This window comes from Oncorhynchus clarkii, chromosome 31, assembly GCF_045791955.1.
Source record: "Oncorhynchus clarkii lewisi isolate Uvic-CL-2024 chromosome 31, UVic_Ocla_1.0, whole genome shotgun sequence".
NCBI classification, from domain to species: Eukaryota; Metazoa; Chordata; class Actinopteri; order Salmoniformes; family Salmonidae; genus Oncorhynchus; species Oncorhynchus clarkii.
Window position 1 is genome coordinate 8,608,378 of NC_092177.1, and position 20,751 is coordinate 8,629,128.

Sequence of the window (20,751 nt, forward strand, 5' to 3'; positions counted from 1 at the left end):
TGGTGTGTATGGGTTCTATAGGTCCTGTGGTGCATATGAGGTCTATAGGTCCTGTGGTGCATATGAGGTCTATAGGTCCAGTGAAGGTATGGGTTCTATAGGTCCAGTGGGGTGTACGGGTTTTATAGGTCCAGTGGGGTGTACGGGTTCTATAGGTCCAGTGGGGTGTACGGGTTCTATAGGTCCAGTGGGGTGTATGGGTTCTATAGGTCCTGTGGTGTGTATGGGTTCTATAGGTCCAGTGGTGTGTACGGGTTCTATAGGTCCAGTGGTGTATACGGGTTCTATAGGTCCAGTGGTGTGTATGGGTTCTATAGGTCCAGTGGTGCATATGAGGTCTATAGGTCCAGTGGTGTGTATGGGTTCTATAGAGGTACCACATCTATGATCAGTACTGTAGAGGTACCACATCTATGATCAGTACTGTAGAGGTACCACATCTATGATCAGTACTGTAGAGGTACCACATCTATGATCAGTACTGTAGAGGTACCACATCTATGATCAGTACTGTAGAGGTACCACATCTATGATCAGTACTGTAGAGGTACCACATCTATGATCAGTACTGTAGAGGTACCACATCTATGATCAGTACTGTAGAGGTACCACATCTATGATCAGTACTGTAGAGGTACCACATCTATGATCAGTACTGTAGAGGTACCACATCTATGATCAGTACTGTAGAGGTACCACATCTATGATCAGTACTGTAGAGGTACCACATCTATGATCAGTGTAAACTAGACTCATTGCCGGGTTGTGGAGAAGACAGAATAAAGAAATACGGGATGTAGAGAAGACAGCTGTTATCTCAGATTAAAGAAATACGGGATGTAGAGAAGACAGCTGGTCTGTCAGTGTAAACAAAGACATTGGAATCCATTGTTCTACACACTTTTATTGTTTTTATGCAACTTTTTGTCTTCTATTTTGCAAGAGAGACTTTCTGTCTCTAATATGTTCAAAGTTGAAATAATGCAATGTTGATTGAGATAATATAGGTATTTTTGAAGTGGGGCCAACTTTCAGAGTCGTATATGTTTGAGTCTTATCTATGAGATAAAATCTCTTTGTTCAATGTTGAAATTATTGAATGTTAATTGTAGGGAAATGTATTTTTGTAAGAGTGCCAACTTTCAGAGTCATATCTGTTTAACCTCTTGTAGTTTTGCATTTAACCCATGATGTCACCTTTGGGAAATGTGATTGTCAGCTAAAAGCCAATCAGAGCAGAGCTCTTCATGGGACACTGCCAACCTGCCCAGTAGTTTACATTCTGTGACCACACGCATGCACTCATACACCCACACACACATCCATACATTCCATACATGTAGATCCTTTAGCCTCCCTGTGACGTTGTGAGAGATCAGACCTCTGATTTCATGAACCTGTGGAAATGGATGTTGTTATTGAAGAAGGCCTTGTCTGACATCTTTAGAACGGGTGGGGTTTTGACAATAACTCCAACATTCCAGCGTCCGTTGTCTGTCCCTTTTGTTCATATCAACCAGTCTTACGTACTGTACTGTATGTCTGGAACCAACAGTACCCTGAACCGTTTCTACCCTCAGGCTATAAGACTACTAAAGAGTTAGTCTGGCTATTTGGTTAACTATTTAAATATCTGCATTGACCCTTTTTGCAATAAAAAAAACGTATGACATACCCTACTGCTACCATCTGCTATCTGTCACTTTAGTCCTAGTTATATGTACATATCTCCATGTACATGGCAGCAGGGTAGCCTAGTGGTTAGAGCGTTGGACTAGGAACCGAAAGGTTGCAAGATCGAATCCCCGAGCTGACAGCGTAACAATCTGTCATTCTGCCCCTGAACAAGGCAGGTAACCCACTCATTGAAAATACGAATTAGTTCTTAACTGACTTGACTAGTAATATAAAATATCTCTCAATTACCCCTGTGCATGGACTAAGTACTGATACCCCGTGAATATCGCCAAGTCCTTGTTATGCATTTTCCTGTTATATCTCTATTTTATTTCTCTCTGCATTGTTGGGAAAGACCGTAAGTAAACTGTTAGTCTACACTGAAGCATGTGACAAATACAATTTGATTGGATTTGTAAGTCATGAGTTGCGACAATAATTCTTAGCTATGCAACAGGATGAAATGTTGCAGGTTGGTAAATTACCCCAGAGGGCTATGTGCAGCCTACAGGGGTAAGGCTATGATATGGAGTCTTTACAGCTGCCTACCCCTCCCTGCAAGATCAGCATGACCTTTCTCCTCAGAGACGGAATTCATCTGTAAAGTAAAATCCATCCCTGGATGGATGGATGGAGGGATGGAGGGATGGATGGATGGAGGGAGGGATGGATGGATGGAGGGAGGGATGGATGGATGGATGGATGGATGGATGGATGGATGGATGGAGGGAGGGAGGGAGGGAGGGAGGGAGGGATGTATGTATCTACTGTGTCTTTCACATGTCCATTGACTATGTGTGTTTTTCACATGGACTCTTCCTCAACATGTATTATAAACAAAATGACAGATTCAGATCAATCCATACAATTCTCCATTTGTATCTTACTGCAGTGAGAATTCAATATTATTGGGCACATTATAGGCCTGATATAATTAAATAGCCTCTAGGCAATAAGAGAAATAATCCATGCATGAAACCTATGATTAGGTAACCTATTATGTGTGATGTAAATCTGATGGGGCGTGTATTCGGTGTATTACGGTAAAATGTCAACTTCATAGACTTGAAACACCCACAAGCCTAAATTTTGCGTAACAGGATGAGCAATCCACTGATCTACACCCTGTTTCCCCTTCTAGAACGTGGGTCGGTTCAGTTTGTTTTAAGATCAGTGTTTTTGATTTTTTTAAAGAGAACCGCCCAACTGGTCGAGTTGAGTGAGTGAGAGTGAGCAGCACCGACCTCTTGAGAGACCATACCACAGCCCGGCGAGGCGCAGTGTTCAGAAGAGTTGGTAACTCTAGACAAGGACTGGTAGGGTTGACGAGAGGACGCAGGGCAGGCATGGGTTGCAGCCACAGCAAGGTGCGTGGCAGAATTTGCAAGACAATGTTATTTATTCATCTTTGTTGTGAAATAATTTAATATATTAATTAAGTAACCAAGTGGTGTTTTGTTATTGTAGCTGCCCATTGTCGCACGGATTCGTAGCACAACACAGGCGTGTTGATATTTTTTTAATCGATCAAGCAAAATTGTTTGTTAGATTATAGCCTAATTTCCCACGTGCGTTAATCTCTAGTGGATTTTATTTATGGGGATTAGCATCGTGTTTTGCAACTCGTGATGTATTCTATCAGTCAATTTGTGCGAAGTTTTCTACAAGTTTTTATTGGAAACAGATGTGCTGAAAATAATTTAATAAGATGTCTATCCTCTGAGACTGACTTTCCCACGGTTTCAAACTCTACTTGTCAAACGTAACAGTGCAAGGAAATCATCTGACGTCATTCTTCCGCATTAATTAGAGGAAGTTACAGGTTGACCAGACATTGACAGTTACTGGTGGTGATACATTGTATCAATGATCTTCGGTGTCATTGTATCGTCATCATCACCAGTAAATTCTACATTATATTAATTGATTGACACCCTGTAGCCTACATAGTCAGTGAAATACATCTGTGATTTAAAAAAAAAAAATAATAACATTCTGATCATACAAGTTGTTGGGTCTTTCTACTTAAGTGCACAAAATTAGTTGCTGTTTCCTGTGACGGACTACTGAGAACTACAAATTGCACTGTTTTGTGATCGGAAAGAAGTGACTTGAGGATATGGAGTGTAATAATTAACATGCAGTTAAATGTATTTTAAGTAGGCTACAGTTAGATGTTCTAGTACTGCCTCTGACATTTACAACCAGTGGCACAGGTTTATATTACCACCCAGAAATAATACCCCAGATTGTACCACTTCCAGAAGGCGTTGAAGAGAGAGACTAGATTGATGAATCATTTAAGTTTAAATTTATTTCCCCTTCAAACTCATCTGGCAATGCATCAAACAGTCACACATTGAGACCACTCACACAGTTGATGGATTAGTCAAGATTCTCTGTGAGTGTATTTCTTCATTTCTCAATGGTGGTGTTTGACATAGAAAATATGTTTTCTTCTACAACAACAGAAATAAGTACTTAAGAGGTACTGCAAACCAAGCCACTGGCGAGCTGTATAGCAGCGTCTGCAGAGCAGATCACAAAACCATCTGTTTGGCTGGTTGACGTAGGCAACTGGAGAAGTGTGAAGGTCTGCTAGAGAAGGCTCTACAAGAGAAGCCTGAAGACACACACACACACACACACACACACACACACACACACACACAGCAATGTGGGTCTCCATACGGCCCATGATGAAAATGCCACATGAAGAGACTCCTCCTCAGCCAAGTGTTAATGGCATATCACGGAACATGTGTTTCTCTGCTTGAAAGACTCAACCACAGTCTAAATTAAATATCCTTTAACTAAGTCTGAATGTCCTTTGTTGTATTGAAGATGTGGTTTTAGTTTTCTGAATTTCCTTTGAGTTGTGGGTCTGTTTTTCTAGTTCTATCAGCCCGGTGGTACATGTCTGTCTCCTATGCGTGTACCTTTTGACAGGCCAGTTCTTTATTCACATTTTTTTTTGGGGGGGGGGGATGTTTCGCACTCTTCTTGGAAAGTTTCTTTCAACTCTTGTGAGAGCATACCCGGACTAGATATTTCTCACAGAAGTCAGAAAACATTAAATCTTAACCTTGTACTCTTGGGGTCAGGAAGAACTTGTGAACATAAGGAGTCCGGTGTAGGCTACAGTCTGCCATGGGGCTAGCATGTTCCCTGTGCGTTTAGTCAGTGAACACAGAACTCAACGTTGGAAGTTTCTCCAATGTTTAAAAAGACTGGGGAGACCGGGTCTCCGTCCCAAATGGTACCCTATTCCCTCTGTAGTGAACTGCCATAGGGCCCTGGTCAAAAGTAGTGCACTACATAGGAAATAGGGTCCCATTTGGGACGTACGGCCTGAGAAAGAAGAGGTGTGATTTATGGTCGTGTTAAAGAGAGCTTTTCCGACCCCACCTCAACATGTGCCCCTGGACTTGTGTGTTTAAGATCCTTAACTGAGATGTAAAGCAGGTAATAAAACGCATGCCCATCACACATCATGTTAAGATCCTTTTATTGAGATTTAAAGCCCATCACACATCATGCTATACTGGTCTCTACAGTGTCTTTCTGGAGTCACTTTTCTTATTGGACTATTGGAGCAGCAAGGTTGGTGAGAAGGAACACAGTATTTATTGGAGCAGCCGGGTTGGTGAGAAGGAACACGGTATTTATTGGAGCAGCCAGGTTGGTGAGAAGGAACACGGTATTTATTGGAGCAGCCGGGTTGGTGAGAAGGAACACAGTATTTATTGGAGCAGCCAGGTTGAAGGAACGCGGTATTTACTGGAGCAGCCAGGTTGAAGGAACACTGTATTTATTGGAGCAGCCAGGTTGAAGGAACACTGTATTTATTGCAGCAGCCAGGTTGGTGAGAAGGAACACGGTATTTACTGGAGCAGCCAGGTTGGTGAGAAGGAACACGGTATTTATTGGAGCAGCCGGGTTGGTGAGAAGGAACACGGTATTTATTGGAGCAGCCAGGTTGGTGAGAAGGAACACGGTATTTATTGGAGCAGCCGGGTTGGTGAGAAGGAACACAGTATTTATTGGAGCAGCCAGGTTGAAGGAACGCGGTATTTACTGGAGCAGCCAGGTTGAAGGAACACTGTATTTATTGGAGCAGCCAGGTTGAAGGAACACTGTATTTATTGGAGCAGCCAGGTTGAAGGAACACGGTATTTATTGGAGCAGCCAGGTTGGTGAGAAGGAACACGGTATTTATTGGAGCAGCCGGGTTGGTGAGAAGGAACACAGTATTTATTGGAGCAGCCAGGTTGAAGGAACGCGGTATTTATTGGAGCAGCCAGGTTGGTGAGAAGGAACACTGTATTTATTGGAGCAGCCAGGTTGAAAGAACACAGTATTTATTGGACCTGTACCCTTTGTAGTGAACTCCCTAGGAAACCAGGGTCAAAAGTAGTGTACTATATAGGGGAAAAGATGGCATTTAGGACACAGCCTGTGTCTTCCAGGCACAAATAAAGCTTGTACGCCGGCCGTGTTGCTCGGAGTATCTGTGTTTATACAGCGGTAGTGGTGGTGGGATAACGTTGTGTTGTGGGAGGAGGTCAGAAGGTGGCTGGTCTCCATGGACGGCAGGGCAGCAGCATGGAATTGCCCTACTTACAAAAACAGTTATGATTGACCTCGCTGTAACTCCTTAGTGTAGTAGTCTATGCTCAACTAGTATAGGTTATTCTACAACAACGTAATGTATCTAATGCAGAAATGTTTTTATTAAGACTCCATAATTTAATGGTATGATCAGTTTGAAGTAAATCACATTGTACAACCAGTATGAAGACACAGGTCAGCTGTTGAATCATAAAACTGTAGCATAGACATGTTATGTAACTTTTGAACAAACTAATGATTCATTTCCAGTCATGTGGGTACTAATCACTCCCTGTGAGAGAGCCATATGGGTCAAGCACCAATCAGAAGCTTTACATAAGATCTTACCCTGCTCCAGTTTACGAACAACAAGTTCTGTGGTCCCTGGCACTTCAAAACATCCAAAATAAGGTAGAATTCAAATCAAATGTTATTTGTCACATGCTCCGAATACAAGTGAAATGCTTACTTACAAGCCCTTAACCAACAGGTGGAGACCTCACAGTGAAATGCTTACAATGTAGTTTTAAGGGGGGGGGTGTTTTCAAAGTATTTACTAAAGTTAACTGAAGTAAAAACAAAACGTTTTGTTCTTATTTATATTTTACGATATTGTGGTATTGTACTCCTACATCAGACACACTCTTTTTCTCCTTGTAGAGAAAAAGCAAAGTGAAAGAGGAAGAGAAGACGGTGAAGGAGGTCAACAACAGTCAAGATGGAGGAGGAGGTGAGGGGTGTGGTTTCCTGTTGTGTTGTAGACTGACACTGTGACTACTCCTCTCCTGTTGTGTTGTAGACTGACGCTGTGACTCCTCCTCTCCTGTTGTGTTGTAGACTGACGCTGTGACTCCTCCTCTCCTGTTGTGTTGTAGACTGACGCTGTGACTCCTCCTCTCCTGTTGTGTTGTAGACTGACGCTGTGACTCCTCCTCTCCTGTTGTGTTGTAGACTGACGCTGTGACTCCTCCTCTCCTGTTGTGTTGTAGACTGACGCTGTGACTCCTCCTCTCCTGTTGTGTTGTAGACTGACGCTGTGACTCCTCCTCTCCTGTTGTGTTGTAGACTGACGCTGTGACTCCTCCTCTCCTGTTGTGTTGTAGACTGACGCTGTGACTCCTCCTCTCCTGTTGTGTTGTAGACTGACGCTGTGACTCCTCCTCTCCTGTTGTGTTGTAGACTGACGCTGTGACTCCTCCTCTCCTGTTGTGTTGTAGACTGACGCTGTGACTCCTCCTCTCCTGTTGTGTTGTAGACTGACGCTGTGACTCCTCCTCTCCTGTTGTGTTGTAGACTGACGCTGTGACTCCTCCTCTCCTGTTGTGTTGTAGACTGACGCTGTGACTCCTCCTCTCCTGTTGTGTTGTAGACTGACGCTGTGACTCCTCCTCTCCTGTTGTGTTGTAGACTGACGCTGTGACTCCTCCTCTCCTGTTGCGTTGTAGACTGACGCTGTGACTCCTCCTCTCCTGTTGCTTGTCTGGTTGTCTTTTATTACATCTCTGATGCAGAGGGTTTTACACATCACACTGCCTATTGACTCATTATAAAATCCTCTATTATTAGGCCCACTAATAACCTGTACATAATAACTGGGCTCCAGTATGGCTCAGTTTGTAGAGGATAGTGCTTGCAACACCCTGGGCTGCTCGTACGTAATAATGTATGCATGCATGACTAAGTCACTTAGCGTCTGCTAAATGGCATAAAATATCTGAGTGTTTTAAATGACACACACTTTGTCATGATCCCAGTAGGTTGAAATGATGTCACTACACCCAGAAACTGGTTGGAATTACTGATTTTTAAAGGGACATCAAAATGACCTAATTTCAACCAGTCAGTTTTGAATGCTTTGATGGCCTTGGAAACACTGACGTGTCAACAATGTGTTGTCTGCATTAGAATACTCAACAGGTACTGTCTTGTGTACTTGGTGTGTACTCTGTTGTCATGTAATTATGGTTCTCAGGGTCATGCCTTCACCAAGTGCCCGATTGAACAAGACTGTGTTGGCCTAGCCTGCTGAGCTAAAAACCTAAGACATTAACTCTGAGAGCTAACACAAGTTTCCATGTCTCAGGAAGGTCAATCATCACTCGGAACGTGGTTCACCAAACTAGTCTTGAGTTCCTCAGAAGTTGAACTGGAGCCCTCCCCTATACATATCGGAGTAGCTCTAAGTGTTTTATAATCAGACAAACTGAGTTAGTATATTCTAGTGGTGTTGTATTGAGTCTAGTCTGACCAGTAAAGGTTGCAGCCAGGTCTGGTTTGGTTCAACCCCTCTGCCAACTACATTATGGGAATGGCTCAATCACACAGTACTCGGTACTAAGCAGTAGACAACGCCTGTGGAGCATACTGTACAATATACATGATAGACATGTGAAGAGAACTGACGTGATTTCTTATCCTACATGTCTACAATATACATGATAGACATGTGAAGAGAACTGACGTGATTTCTTATACTACATGTCTACATAATATATTGCTATCTGAGCATTCTAGCAAGGTTTTTTGTCTTGGTAACCACAGCCGTGGGTCGTGTTCAGGTAAATTGTAACATAGCGAACGTAGAATTTTGCCATGTAGAACAATACTTTTTGTTATTACACATGTTCAGGTATTCCCTCCCTGTTTGTTTTCTTCTGTTTGTTACTTACTGAATACAACCCTGGTATCCCCTCCTCCAGGTAAAGTCCCTCTGGAGGAGCTGAACGTGGGTCTAGAAGCAGAGAAGCAGCTGGGTCAGTATGAGTGGCAGCTGAAGATCCTACGGGAGGTGCTGTCTGCCTCTGGGACCCAGGAGAGGGAGGAGCTACTAAAAGACCCAACCCAAGGAGAGCTCTGTGCCCTGGTCCACAACATCATTGAGAAGGTAGCTAACCCCATAGAAAGCTCTGGTCCACAACATCATTGAGAAGGTAACTAACCCCATAGAGAGCTCTGGTCCACAACATCATTGAGAAGGTAACTAACCCCATAGAGAGCTCTGGTCCACAACATCATTGAGAAGGTAACTAACCCCATAGAGAGCTCTGGTCCACAACATCATTGAGAAGGTAGTTAACCCCATAGAATGCTCTGGTCCACAACATCATTGAGAAGGTAGGTGACCCTTAGACCACAGAATATTCATTTCCATTCTAACCAAATGGATGGGTAGCCAGGAACCAAATGAATAGATAGGATGGGTAGCCAGACACCAAATGGATGGGTAGCCAGACACCAAATGGATGGGTAGCCAGACACCAAATGGATGGGTAGCCAGACACCAAATGGATGGGTAGCCAGACACCAAATGGATGGGTAGCCAGACACCAAATGGATGGGTAGCCAGACACCAAATGGATGGGTAGCCAGACACCAAACGGATGGGTAGCCAGACACCAAACGGATGGGTAGCCAGACACCAAACGGATGGGTAGCCAGACACCAAACGGATGGGTAGCCAGACACCAAACGGATGGGTAGCCAGACACCAAACGGATGGGTAGCCAGACACCAAACGGATGGGTAGCCAGACACCAAACGGATGGGTAGCCAGACACCAAACGGATGGGTAGCCAGGCACCAAACGGATGGGTAGCCAGGCACCAAACGGATGGGTAGCCAGGCACCAAACGGATGGGTAGCCAGGCACCAAACGGATGGGTAGCCAGGCACCAAACGGATGGGTAGCCAGGCACCAAACGGATGGGTAGCCAGGCACCAAACGGATGGGTAGCCAGGCACCAAACGGATGGGTAGCCAGGCACCAAACGGATGGGTAGCCAGGCACCAAACGGATGGGTAGCCAGGCACCAAACGGATGGGTAGCCAGGCACAAAACGGATGGGTAGCCAGGCACCAATTGGATGGGTAGCCAGGCACCAAGTGGATGGGTAGCCAGGCACCAAGTGGCTGGGTCATCCTTTAGCCCACTTATTGTAGACCATCAATCCACTACTACCTTAAGTGTGATCTGGACCACCGTATCACTGAGAAGGTAGATAGTCACTGCTAGCCCACTTCCCTCAGCTCACTGCTAGCCCACTGCTAGCCTGTACCATTTACATTCACCATATACCATCAGCCAGCAGCATACCACCCTGCATCCCACTGCTGGCTTGCTTCTGAAGCAGAGCAGGGTCGGTCCTGGTCAGTCCCTTGAGGGGGGACCAGATGCTGCTGGAAGTGGTGTTGGAGGGCCAGTAGGAGGCATCCTTTCCTCTGGTTTAAAAAAATATCCCAATGCCCCAGGGCAGTGATTGGGGACATTGCCCTGTGTAGGGTGCCGTCTTTCGGATGGGATGTTAAACAGGTGTCCTGACTCTCTGAGGTCATTAAATATCCCATGGCACTTAATTGTAAGAGTAAGGGTGTTAACCCTGGTGTCCTGACTAAATTCCCAATCTGGCATTCATACCATCATAGCCACCTAATCATCCCCAGTTTACAGTTGGCTCATTCACCCCCCCCCCCCTCTCTCCTGTAACTATTCCCCAGGTTGTTACTGTAAATGAGAATGTGTTCTCAGTCAACTTACCTGGTAAAAATAAACACACAAATGCCCTGTACAATTTACATTCACCATTCACCATATACCATCTACTATATACCCTGTACAATTTACATTCACCATATACCATCTACTATATACCCTGTACAATTTACATTCACCATATACCATCTACTATATACCCTGTACCATTTACATTTACCATTTACATTCACCATATACCATCTACCCTGTACCATTTACCATTTACATTCACCATATACCATCTACCCTGTACCATTTACCATTTACATTCACCATATACCATCTACCCTGTACCATTTACCATTTACATTCACCATATACCATCTACCCTGTACCATTTACATCCACCATATAAACTATTCAGACACCTTTACTTTTCCCACATTTTGTTACGTTACAGCCTTTGGCTGAAATTGATTTTTTTTTTAAATAATCTACAAATAATACCCCATAATGACAAAGTGAAAAAAATAAAGGTTTTTAGATTTTTTTTTAAAAACAGAACTTATTTACATAAGTATTCAGACCCTTTGCTATGATATTTGAAATTGAGATCAGGTGCCTCCTGTTTCCATCGATCATCCTTGAGATGTTTCTACAGCTTGATTGGAGTCCACCTGTGGTAAATTCAATTGATTAGACATGATTTGGAAAGGCACACACTTGTCTATATAAGGTCCTGACAGTGCATGTCAGAGCAAAAACCAAGCCATGAGGTCGAAGGAATTGTCTGTAGAGTTCTTAGACTGGACTGTGTCCAGGCGCAGATCTGGGTAAGGGTACCAAAACATTTCTGCAGCATTGAATGTCCCCAAGAACACAGTGGCCTCCATCATTCTTAAATGGAAGAAGTTTGGAACCACCAAGACTCTTCATTGAGATGTCCGCCCGGCTAAACTGAACAATCGGGGGAGAAGGGCCTTTGTCAGGGAGGTGACCAAGAACCCGATGGTCACTCAGGTAGAGCCAGAGTTCTTCTGTGGAGTTGGGAGAACCTTCAAGAAGGACAACTATCTCTGCAGCACTCCACCAATCAGGCCTTTATACTACGAGTGGCCAGGCGGAAGCTGGAATGAAACCAATATGTAAGGCAGGTCCTCGCCAGACATCACCGGCAACAACGTCGCCTATGGGCAAAACCCACCGTCGCTGGACCAGACAGGACTGGCAGAAAGTGCTCTTCACTGATGAGTTGCGGTTTTGTCTCACCGGGGTGATGGTCGGATTCGTGTTTATCGTCGAAGGAATGAGTGTTACACCGAGGCCTGTACTCTGGAGCGGGATCGATTTGGAGGTGGAGGGTCCGTCATGGTCTGGGGCGGTGTGTCACAGCATCATCGGACTGAGCTTGTTGTCATTGCAGGCAATCTCAACGCAGGGAGATTACAGGGAAGACATCCTCCTCCCTCATCTGGTACCCTTCCTGCAGGCTCATCCTGACATGACCCTGCAGCATGACAATGCCACCAGCTATACTGCTGGTTCTGTGCGTGATTTCCTGCAAGACAGGAATGTCAGGGTTCTGCCATGGGACCTGTTGGATCAGAGGGTGAGGGCTAGGGCCATTCCCCCCCCCCAGAAATGTCCGGAAACTTGCAGGTGCCTTGGTGGAAGTGTGGAGTAACATCTCACAGAAAGACCCTGGGTCTCGACCCCGCCCTGTGCAACTGGGTACTAGACTTCCTGATGGGCCGCCCCCAGGTGGTGAGTGTAGGTAACAACATCTCCACCCTGCTGATCCTCAACACTGGGGCCCCACAGGGGTGCGTTCTGAGCCCCCTCCTGTACTCCCTGTTCACCCACGACTGTGTGGCCATGCACGCCTCCAACTCAATCATCAAATTTGCAGACAACACTACAGTGGTTGGCTTGATTACCAACAACGACGAGACGGCCTACAGGGAGGAGGTGAGGGCCCTCGGAGTGTGGTGTCAGGAAAATAACCTTGCACTCAACGCCAACAAAAAAAGGAGATGATTGTGAACTTCAGGAAACAGCAGAGGGAGCACCCCTCTATCCACATTGACGGGACAGTAGTGGAGAGGGTAGTAAGTTTTTTAAGTTCCTCGGCGTACACATCACGGTCAAACTGAATTGGTCCACCCACACAGAAAGCATTGTGAAGAAGGCGCAGCAGCGCCTCTTCAACCTCAGGAGGCTGAAGAAATTCGGCTTGTCACCAAAAGCACTCACAAACTTCTATAGATGCACAATCGAGAGCATCCTGTCGGGCTGTATCACCGCCTGGTACGGCAACTGCTCTGCCCACAACCCTAAGGCTCTCCAGAGGGCTCTCCAGAGGGTAGGGAGGTCTGCACAACGCATCACCGGGGGCAAACTACCTGCCCTCCGGGACACCTACACCATCTGATGTCACAGGAAGGCCAAAAAGATCATCAAGGACAACAACCACCCGAGCCACTGCCTGTTCACCCCGCTATCATCCAGAAGGCGAAGTCAGTACAGGTGCATCAAAGCTGGGACCGAGAGACTGAAAAACAGCTGGGACCGAGAGACTGAAAAACAGCTTCTATCTCAAGGCCATCAGACTGTTAAACAGCCACCACTAACATTGAGTGGCTGCTGCCAACACACTGACTCAACTCCAACCACTTTAATAATGGAAATTGATGTAAAAAAAAATATCACTAGCCACTTTAAACAATGCTACTTAATATAATGTTTACATACCCTACATTACTCATCTCATATGTGTATACTGTACTCTATACCATGTACTGCATCTTGCCTATGCCGTTCTGTACCATCACTCATTCATATATCTTTATGAACATATTCTTTATCCCTTTACACTTGTGTGTGTGTATAAGGTAGTAGTTGTGAAATTGTTAGGTTAGACTACTCGTTGGTTATTACTGTATTGTCGGAACTAGAAGCACAAGCATTTCGCTACACTCGCAATAACGTCTGCTAACCATGTGTATGTGACCATTAACACCTGCTAACCATGTGTATGTGACCATTAACACCTGCTAACCGTGTGTATGTGACCATTAACATCTGCTAACCGTGTGTATGTGACAAATACAATTTGATTTTAATCCTGTAAATATTTACATTCACCATCTACCCTTTCCACACTGAGCAGAGCCTAGCCAACTGTACTGTGCTGGCCTGACTATACAGCATGTCCACCATTAGTAGAGAGGACAATGTGAAAAGAATATATCCATGCCAACGCAGTACAGTTGGCACGATAGTATGAAAAGGGCATTAGTGTTTAATTAGTGTGAGCCACAAAGCCACTACTACAACATATTATTTACTAAGCAGATCAGAACAAGTCAATCTGTTCCTTCTGCAGGATTGCATTGTGATTTGTATTACACAGTGTCTTACACAAAGAACTTGGTTAGCCTTTTAAGTTGAGGTCTCAGTGGCTGCACCCTAGTCCCTATATCGTCCCTAAGGGCTCTGGTCTAAAGTAGTGCACTACGTTACACATGGGGCTCTGGTCTAAAGTAGTGCACTACGTTACACATGGGGCTCTGGTCTAACAGTGTACTACAGGGTGCCATTTGGGACACTGCCCATGTTTCCAGGGACACTGCCCATGTTTCCAGGGACACTGCCCATGTTTCCAGGGACACTGCCCATGTTTCCAGGGACACTGCCCATGTTTCCAGGGACACTGCCCATGTTTCCAGGGACACTGCCCATGTTTCCACCATGTTTCCAGGGACACTGCCCATGTTTCCACCATGTTTCCACCATGTTTCCAGGGACACTGCCCATGTTTCCACCATGTTTCCAGGGACACTGCCCATGTTTCCAGGGACACTGCCCATGTTTCCAGGGACACTGCCCATGTTTCCAGGGACACTGCCCATGTTTCCACCATGTTTCCAGGGACACTGCCCATGTTTCCACCATGTTTCCACCATGTTTCCAGGGACACTGCCCATGTTTCCACCATGTTTCCAGGGACACTGCCCATGTTTCCAGGGACACTGCCCATGTTTCCAGGGACACTGCCCATGTTTCCACCATGTTTCCAGGGACACGGCCCATGTTTCCAGGGACACGGCCCATGTTTCCAGGGACACGGCCCATGTTTTTCAGGGATGTGCAGCTTGAAGTCGGAGTGACTGAAGGCAGAATAACCAGAGCATCACAGTAACATGATGATGTCAAGTCATATATTGTACAGCTATTGGAGATAATGAACACATGCTGGTATTATACACCTAGTAGAGCAGGTCATCTGGTATTATACACCTGGTAGAGCAGGTCATCTGGTATTATACACCTGGTAGAGCAGGTCATCTGGTATTATACACCTGGTACACCAGGTCATCTGGTTTAGTTCACCTGGTACACCAGGTCATCTAGTTTTATTCACCTGGTAGAGCAGGTCATCTGGTATTATACACCTCGTAGACCAGGTCATCTGGTATTATACACCTGGTAGACCAGGTCATCTGGTATTATACACCTGGTAGACCAGGTCATCTGGTATTATACACCTGGTAGACCAGGTCATCTGGTATTATACACCTGGTAGACCAGGTCATCTGGTATTATACACCTGTAGACCAGGTCATCTGGTATTATACACCTGGTAGAGCAGGTCATCTGGTTTTATACACCTGGTACACCAGTGAGTTAAGGCTGGGTCATCTGGTATTCTACACCTGGTAGACCAGGTCATCTGGTATTATACACCTGGTAGACCAGGTCATCTGGTATTATACACCTGGTAGACCAGGTCATCTGGTATTATACACCTGGTAGACCAGGTCATCTGATATTATACACCTGGTACACCAGGTCATCTGGTATTATACACCTGGTAGACCAGGTCATCTGGTATTATACACCTGGTAGACCAGGTCATCTGGTATTATACACCTGGTAGAGCAGGTCATCTGGTTTTATACACCTGGTACACCAGTGAGTTAAGGTTTTGTTTATGTAACACAGATCTCACTGTTTTTATATTTGGTTTTCACTTTGTTTAGCTCCTATGACAAGTGTGGCTGTACATGGCTTCAACCCCTGTCCTCGTGTTGTTGATCATCTCCAGGTGGAAACAGAGACGGCTGCTGACATGACTGTTCTCTACGTGGAGAAGAGCCAGAGGACCGCAGAGCAGCACGCGAGACAGCTGGAAGGCAAGTCTAGAGCATGTGAAATAACTTCTGCATGTAGATGGAATAACCATGTGGATTGTGTTGGAACTGGAATGCGAATGAGTAATCATTGACTGATGTTATCCCGGCCCGTAGAACTACATATAGAATTCCTATTATCCCCCACAGAACGGCAGAGGAGACAGAGTGAAGAGAGAAAACGGCTAACAGAGACACACCAGGCAGCAGAGAAAGTGTTGAAGGTACGTGTGTTTAGTTGTCTCTCTAACTTGATCAGTTTGTATCACCTGTTTTGATGTACTGTGGTCTATACACTACCCCTTACCTTCTAACTGTACTAGGACGTACAGAACTGACCAGTGGGTTTTCTTTTAAAGGAGGAGGTAGAGGAGCTGACTACAGAGCTACACGTGTACAATCAGTTAAAGAAGAGAGTTGACCAGTCTACCTTCAAGAAGGACCTGCAGCGGAACATTCAGGTGTGTGTGCGCAGTGTGTCTGTGTCTGCGTGGCTTGTGTATGATCCCATAGCCAGTTCACTTAGTCGGACTGTTGTTTGAGACATCTGGTCTCCAGGTCTCATTACTATGCTGTTAATTTTATACTCTTCCTCTCGCTCCCCCTCCCCTTCTCTCTCTACTCTCGCTCTCCCCTTCTCTCTCTACTCTCGCACTCCCCTTCTCTCTCTACTCTCGCACTCCCCTTCTCTCTCTACTCTCGCACTCCCCTTCTCTCTCTACTCTCGCACTCCCCTTCTCTCTCTACTCTCGCACTCCCCTTCTCTCTCTACTCTCGCACTCCCCTTCTCTCTCTACTCTCGCTCTCCCCTTCTCTCTCTACTCTCGCTCTCCCCTTCTCTCTCTCTCTACTCTCGCTCTCCCCTTCTCTCTCTCTACTCTCGCTCTCCCCTTCTCTCTCTCTACTCTCGCTCTCCCCTTCTCTCTCTCTCTACTCTCGCTCTCCCCTTCTCTCTCTCTCTACTCTCGCTCTCCCCTTCTCTCTCTCTCTACTCTCGCTCTCCCCTTCTCTCTCTCTCTCTACTCTCGCTCTCCCTCTCTCTACTCTCGCTCTCCCCTTCTCGCTCTCCTCTACTCTCGCTCTTGCTTGCTCTCCCCTTCTCGCTCGCTTTTGCTCTCCCCTTCTCTCTTGCTCTCCCCTTCTCTCGCTCTTGCTCTCTCTCTCGCTCTTGCTCTCCCCTTCTCTCTCGCTCTCCCCTTCTCTCTCGCTCTCCCCTTCTCTCTCGCTCTCCCCTTCTCTCTCGCTCTCCCCTTCTCTCCCCTTCTCTCTCGCTCTCCCCTTCTCTCTCGCTCTCCCCTTCTCTCTCGCTCTCCCCTTCTCTCCCCTTCGCTCTCGCTCTCCCCTTCTCTCTCGCTCTCCCTTTTCTCTCGGTCTCGCGCGCTCTCGCTCTCCCCTTCACTCTTACACTCGCTCTCCCCTTCTCTCTCTCTCTACTCTCGCTCTCCCCTTCTCTCTCTCTCTACTCTCGCTCTCCCCTTCTCTCTCTCTCTCTACTCTCGCTCTCCCCTTCTCTCGCTCTCTCTACTCTCGCTCTCCCCTTCTCGCTCTCCTCTACTCTCGCTCTTGCTTGCTCTCCCCTTCTCTCTCGCTTTTGCTCTCCCCTTCTCTCTTGCTCTCCCCTTCTCTCGCTCTTGCTCTCTCTCTCGCTCTCCCCTTCTCTCTCGCTCTCCCCTTCTCTCTCGCTCTCCCCTTCTCTCTCGCTCTCCCCTTTGCTCTCGCTCTCCCCTTCGCTCTCGCTCTCCCCTTCTCTCTCGCTCTCCCTTTTCTCTCGTTCTCGCGCGCTCTCGCTCTCCCCTTCACTCTTACACTCGCTCTCCCCTTCACTCTCTCGCTCTCACTCTCTCGCTCTCCCCTTCATCTCTCACTCTTGCACTCCCCTTCACTCTCTCGCTCTTGCTCTCTCTCCCCTTCTCTCTCCCCTTCTCTCTCGCTCTTGCTCTCCCCTTCTCTCGCTCTTGCTCTCTCTCCCCTTCTCTCGCTCTTGCTCTCTCTCCCCTTCTCTCTCGCTCTCTCCCCTTCTCTCTCGCTCTCCCTTTTCTCTCGTTCTCGCGCGCTCTCGCTCTCCCCTTCACTCTTACACTCGCTCTCCCCTTCTCTCTCTCTCTACTCTCGCTCTCCCCTTCTCTCTCTCTACTCTCGCTCTCCCCTTCTCTCTCTCTCTACTCTCGCTCTCCCCTTCTCTCTCTCTCTACTCTCGCTCTCCCCTTCTCTCTCTCTCTACTCTCGCTCTCCCCTTCTCTCTCTCTCTCTACTCTCGCTCTCCCTCTCTCTACTCTCTCTCTCTACTCTCGCTCTCCCCTTCTCTCTCTCTCTCTACTCTCGCTCTCCCCTTCTCTCTCTCTCTCTACTCTCGCTCTCCCCTTCTCTCGCTCTCTCTACTCTCGCTCTCCCCTTCTCGCTCTCCTCTACTCTCGCTCTTGCTTGCTCTCCCCTTCTCTCTCGCTTTTGCTCTCCCCTTCTCTCTTGCTCTCCCCTTCTCTCGCTCTTGCTCTCTCTCTCGCTCTCCCCTTCTCTCTCGCTCTCCCCTTCTCTCTCGCTCTCCCCTTCTCTCTCGCTCTCCCCTTCTCTCTCGCTCTCCCCTTTGCTCTCGCTCTCCCCTTCGCTCTCGCTCTCCCCTTCTCTCTCGCTCTCCCTTTTCTCTCGTTCTCGCGCGCTCTCGCTCTCCCCTTCACTCTTACACTCGCTCTCCCCTTCACTCTCTCGCTCTCACTCTCTCGCTCTCCCCTTCATCTCTCACTCTTGCGCTCCCCTTCACTCTCTCGCTCTTGCTCTCTCTCCCCTTCTCTCTCCCCTTCTCTCTCGCTCTTGCTCTCCCCTTCTCTCGCTCTTGCTCTCTCTCCCCTTCTCTCGCTCTTGCTCTCTCTCCCCTTCTCTCTCGCTCTCTCCCCTTCTCTCTCGCTCTCCCTTTTCTCTCGTTCTCGCGCGCTCTCGCTCTCCCCTTCACTCTTACACTCGCTCTCCCCTTCTCTCTCTCTCTACTCTCGCTCTCCCCTTCTCTCTCTCTACTCTCGCTCTCCCCTTCTCTCTCTCTCTACTCTCGCTCTCCCCTTCTCTCTCTCTCTACTCTCGCTCTCCCCTTCTCTCTCTCTCTACTCTCGCTCTCCCCCTCTCTCTCTCTCTACTCTCGCTCTCCCTCTCTCTACTCTCGCTCTCCCCTTCTCGCTCTCCTCTACTCTCGCTCTTGCTTGCTCTCCCCTTCTCGCTCGCTTTTGCTCTCCCCTTCTCTCTTGCTCTCCCCTTCTCTCGCTCTTGCTCTCTCTCTCGCTCTTGCTCTCCCCTTCTCTCTCGCTCTTGCTCTCCCCTTCTCTCTCGCTCTCCCCTTCTCTCTCGCTCTCCCCTTCTCTCTCGCTCTCCCCTTCTCTCTCGCTCTCCCCTTCTCTCCCCTTCTCTCTCGCTCTCCCCTTCTCTCTCGCTCTCCCCTTCTCTCTCGCTCTCCCCTTCTCTCCCCTTCGCTCTCGCTCTCCCCTTCTCTCTCGCTCTCCCTTTTCTCTCGTTCTCGCGCGCTCTCGCTCTCCCCTTCACTCTTACACTCGCTCTCCCCTCTCTCTCTCTCTACTCTCGCTCTCCCCTTCTCTCTCTCTCTACTCTCGCTCTCCCCTTCTCTCTCTCTCTCTACTCTCGCTCTCCCCTTCTCTCGCTCTCTCTACTCTCGCTCTCCCCTTCTCGCTCTCCTCTACTCTCGCTCTTGCTTGCTCTCCCCTTCTCTCTCGCTTTTGCTCTCCCCTTCTCTCTTGCTCTCCCCTTCTCTCGCTCTTGCTCTCTCTCTCGCTCTCCCCTTCTCTCTCGCTCTCCCCTTCTCTCTCGCTCTCCCCTTCTCTCTCGCTCTCCCCTTTGCTCTCGCTCTCCCCTTCGCTCTCGCTCTCCCCTTCTCTCTCGCTCTCCCTTTTCTCTCGTTCTCGCGCGCTCTCGCTCTCCCCTTCACTCTTACACTCGCTCTCCCCTTCACTCTCTCGCTCTCACTCTCTCGCTCTCCCCTTCATCTCTCACTCTTGCGCTCCCCTTCACTCTCTCGCTCTTGCTCTCTCTCCCCTTCTCTCTCCCCTTCTCTCTCGCTCTTGCTCTCCCCTTCTCTCGCTCTTGCTCTCTCTCCCCTTCTCTCGCTCTTGCTCTCTCTCCCCTTCTCTCTCGCTCTCTCCCCTTCTCTCTCGCTCTCCCTTTTCTCTCGTTCTCGCGCGCTCTCGCTCTCCCCTTCACTCTTACACTCGCTCTCCCCTTCACTCTCTCGCTCTCACTCTCTCGCTCTCCCCTTCATCTCTCACTCTTGCGCTCCCCTTCACTCTCTCGCTCTTGCTCTCTCTCCCCTTCTCTCTCCCCTTCTCTCTCCCCCTTGCTCTCCCCTTCTCTCTTGCTCTCCCCTTCTCTCTTGCTCTCCCCTTCTCTCTCTCCCCTTCTCTCGCTCTTGCTCTCTCTCCCCTTCTCTCGCTCTTGCTCTCTCTCCCCTTCTCTCTCGCTCTCTCCCCTTCTCTCGCTCTTGCTCGCTCTCTCCCCTTCTCTCTCGCTCTCTCCCCTTCTCTCTCGCTCTCTCCCCTTCTCTCGCTCTTGCTCTCTCTCCCCTTCTCTCTCGCGCTCTCCCCTTCTCTCTCTCGCTCTCCCCTTCTCTCTCGCTCTCCCCTTCTCTCTCGCTCTCCCCTTCTCTCTCGCTCTCCCCTTCTCTCTCGCTCTCCCCTTCTCTCCCCTTCGCTCTCGCTCTCCCCTTCTCTCTCGCTCTCCCTTTTCTCTCGTTCTCGCGCGCTCTCGCTCTCCCCTTCACTCTTACACTCGCTCTCCCCTTCACTCTCTCGCTCTCACTCTCTCGCTCTC

The 20,751-nt window shown here is 47.8% G+C and overlaps 1 protein-coding gene across 4 annotated transcripts in view; it reads left to right on the top strand.

Annotated features, from left to right (window-relative positions):
- The window catches only part of LOC139390740 (coiled-coil domain-containing protein 69-like), a 39,266-nt gene that overhangs the window by 12,982 nt on the left and 5,533 nt on the right, over positions 1 to 20,751 (top strand). Inside the window, exons 1-6 of one of the 4 annotated variants that reach the window (XM_071138080.1) lie at positions 2,871 to 3,044; positions 6,949 to 7,018; positions 8,988 to 9,172; positions 15,867 to 15,954; positions 16,102 to 16,175; positions 16,311 to 16,412. In XM_071138080.1, coding sequence (XP_070994181.1) covers positions 3,024 to 3,044; positions 6,949 to 7,018; positions 8,988 to 9,172; positions 15,867 to 15,954; positions 16,102 to 16,175; positions 16,311 to 16,412 — 540 coding nt within the window. In that variant the 5' untranslated portion in view covers positions 2,871 to 3,023. Of the gene's footprint in view, positions 1 to 2,870; positions 3,045 to 6,948; positions 7,019 to 8,987; positions 9,173 to 15,866; positions 15,955 to 16,068; positions 16,176 to 16,310; positions 16,413 to 20,751 lie in introns of those variants that run through there. The other 3 variants (XM_071138078.1, XM_071138076.1, XM_071138077.1) reach the window with 3 other exon arrangements.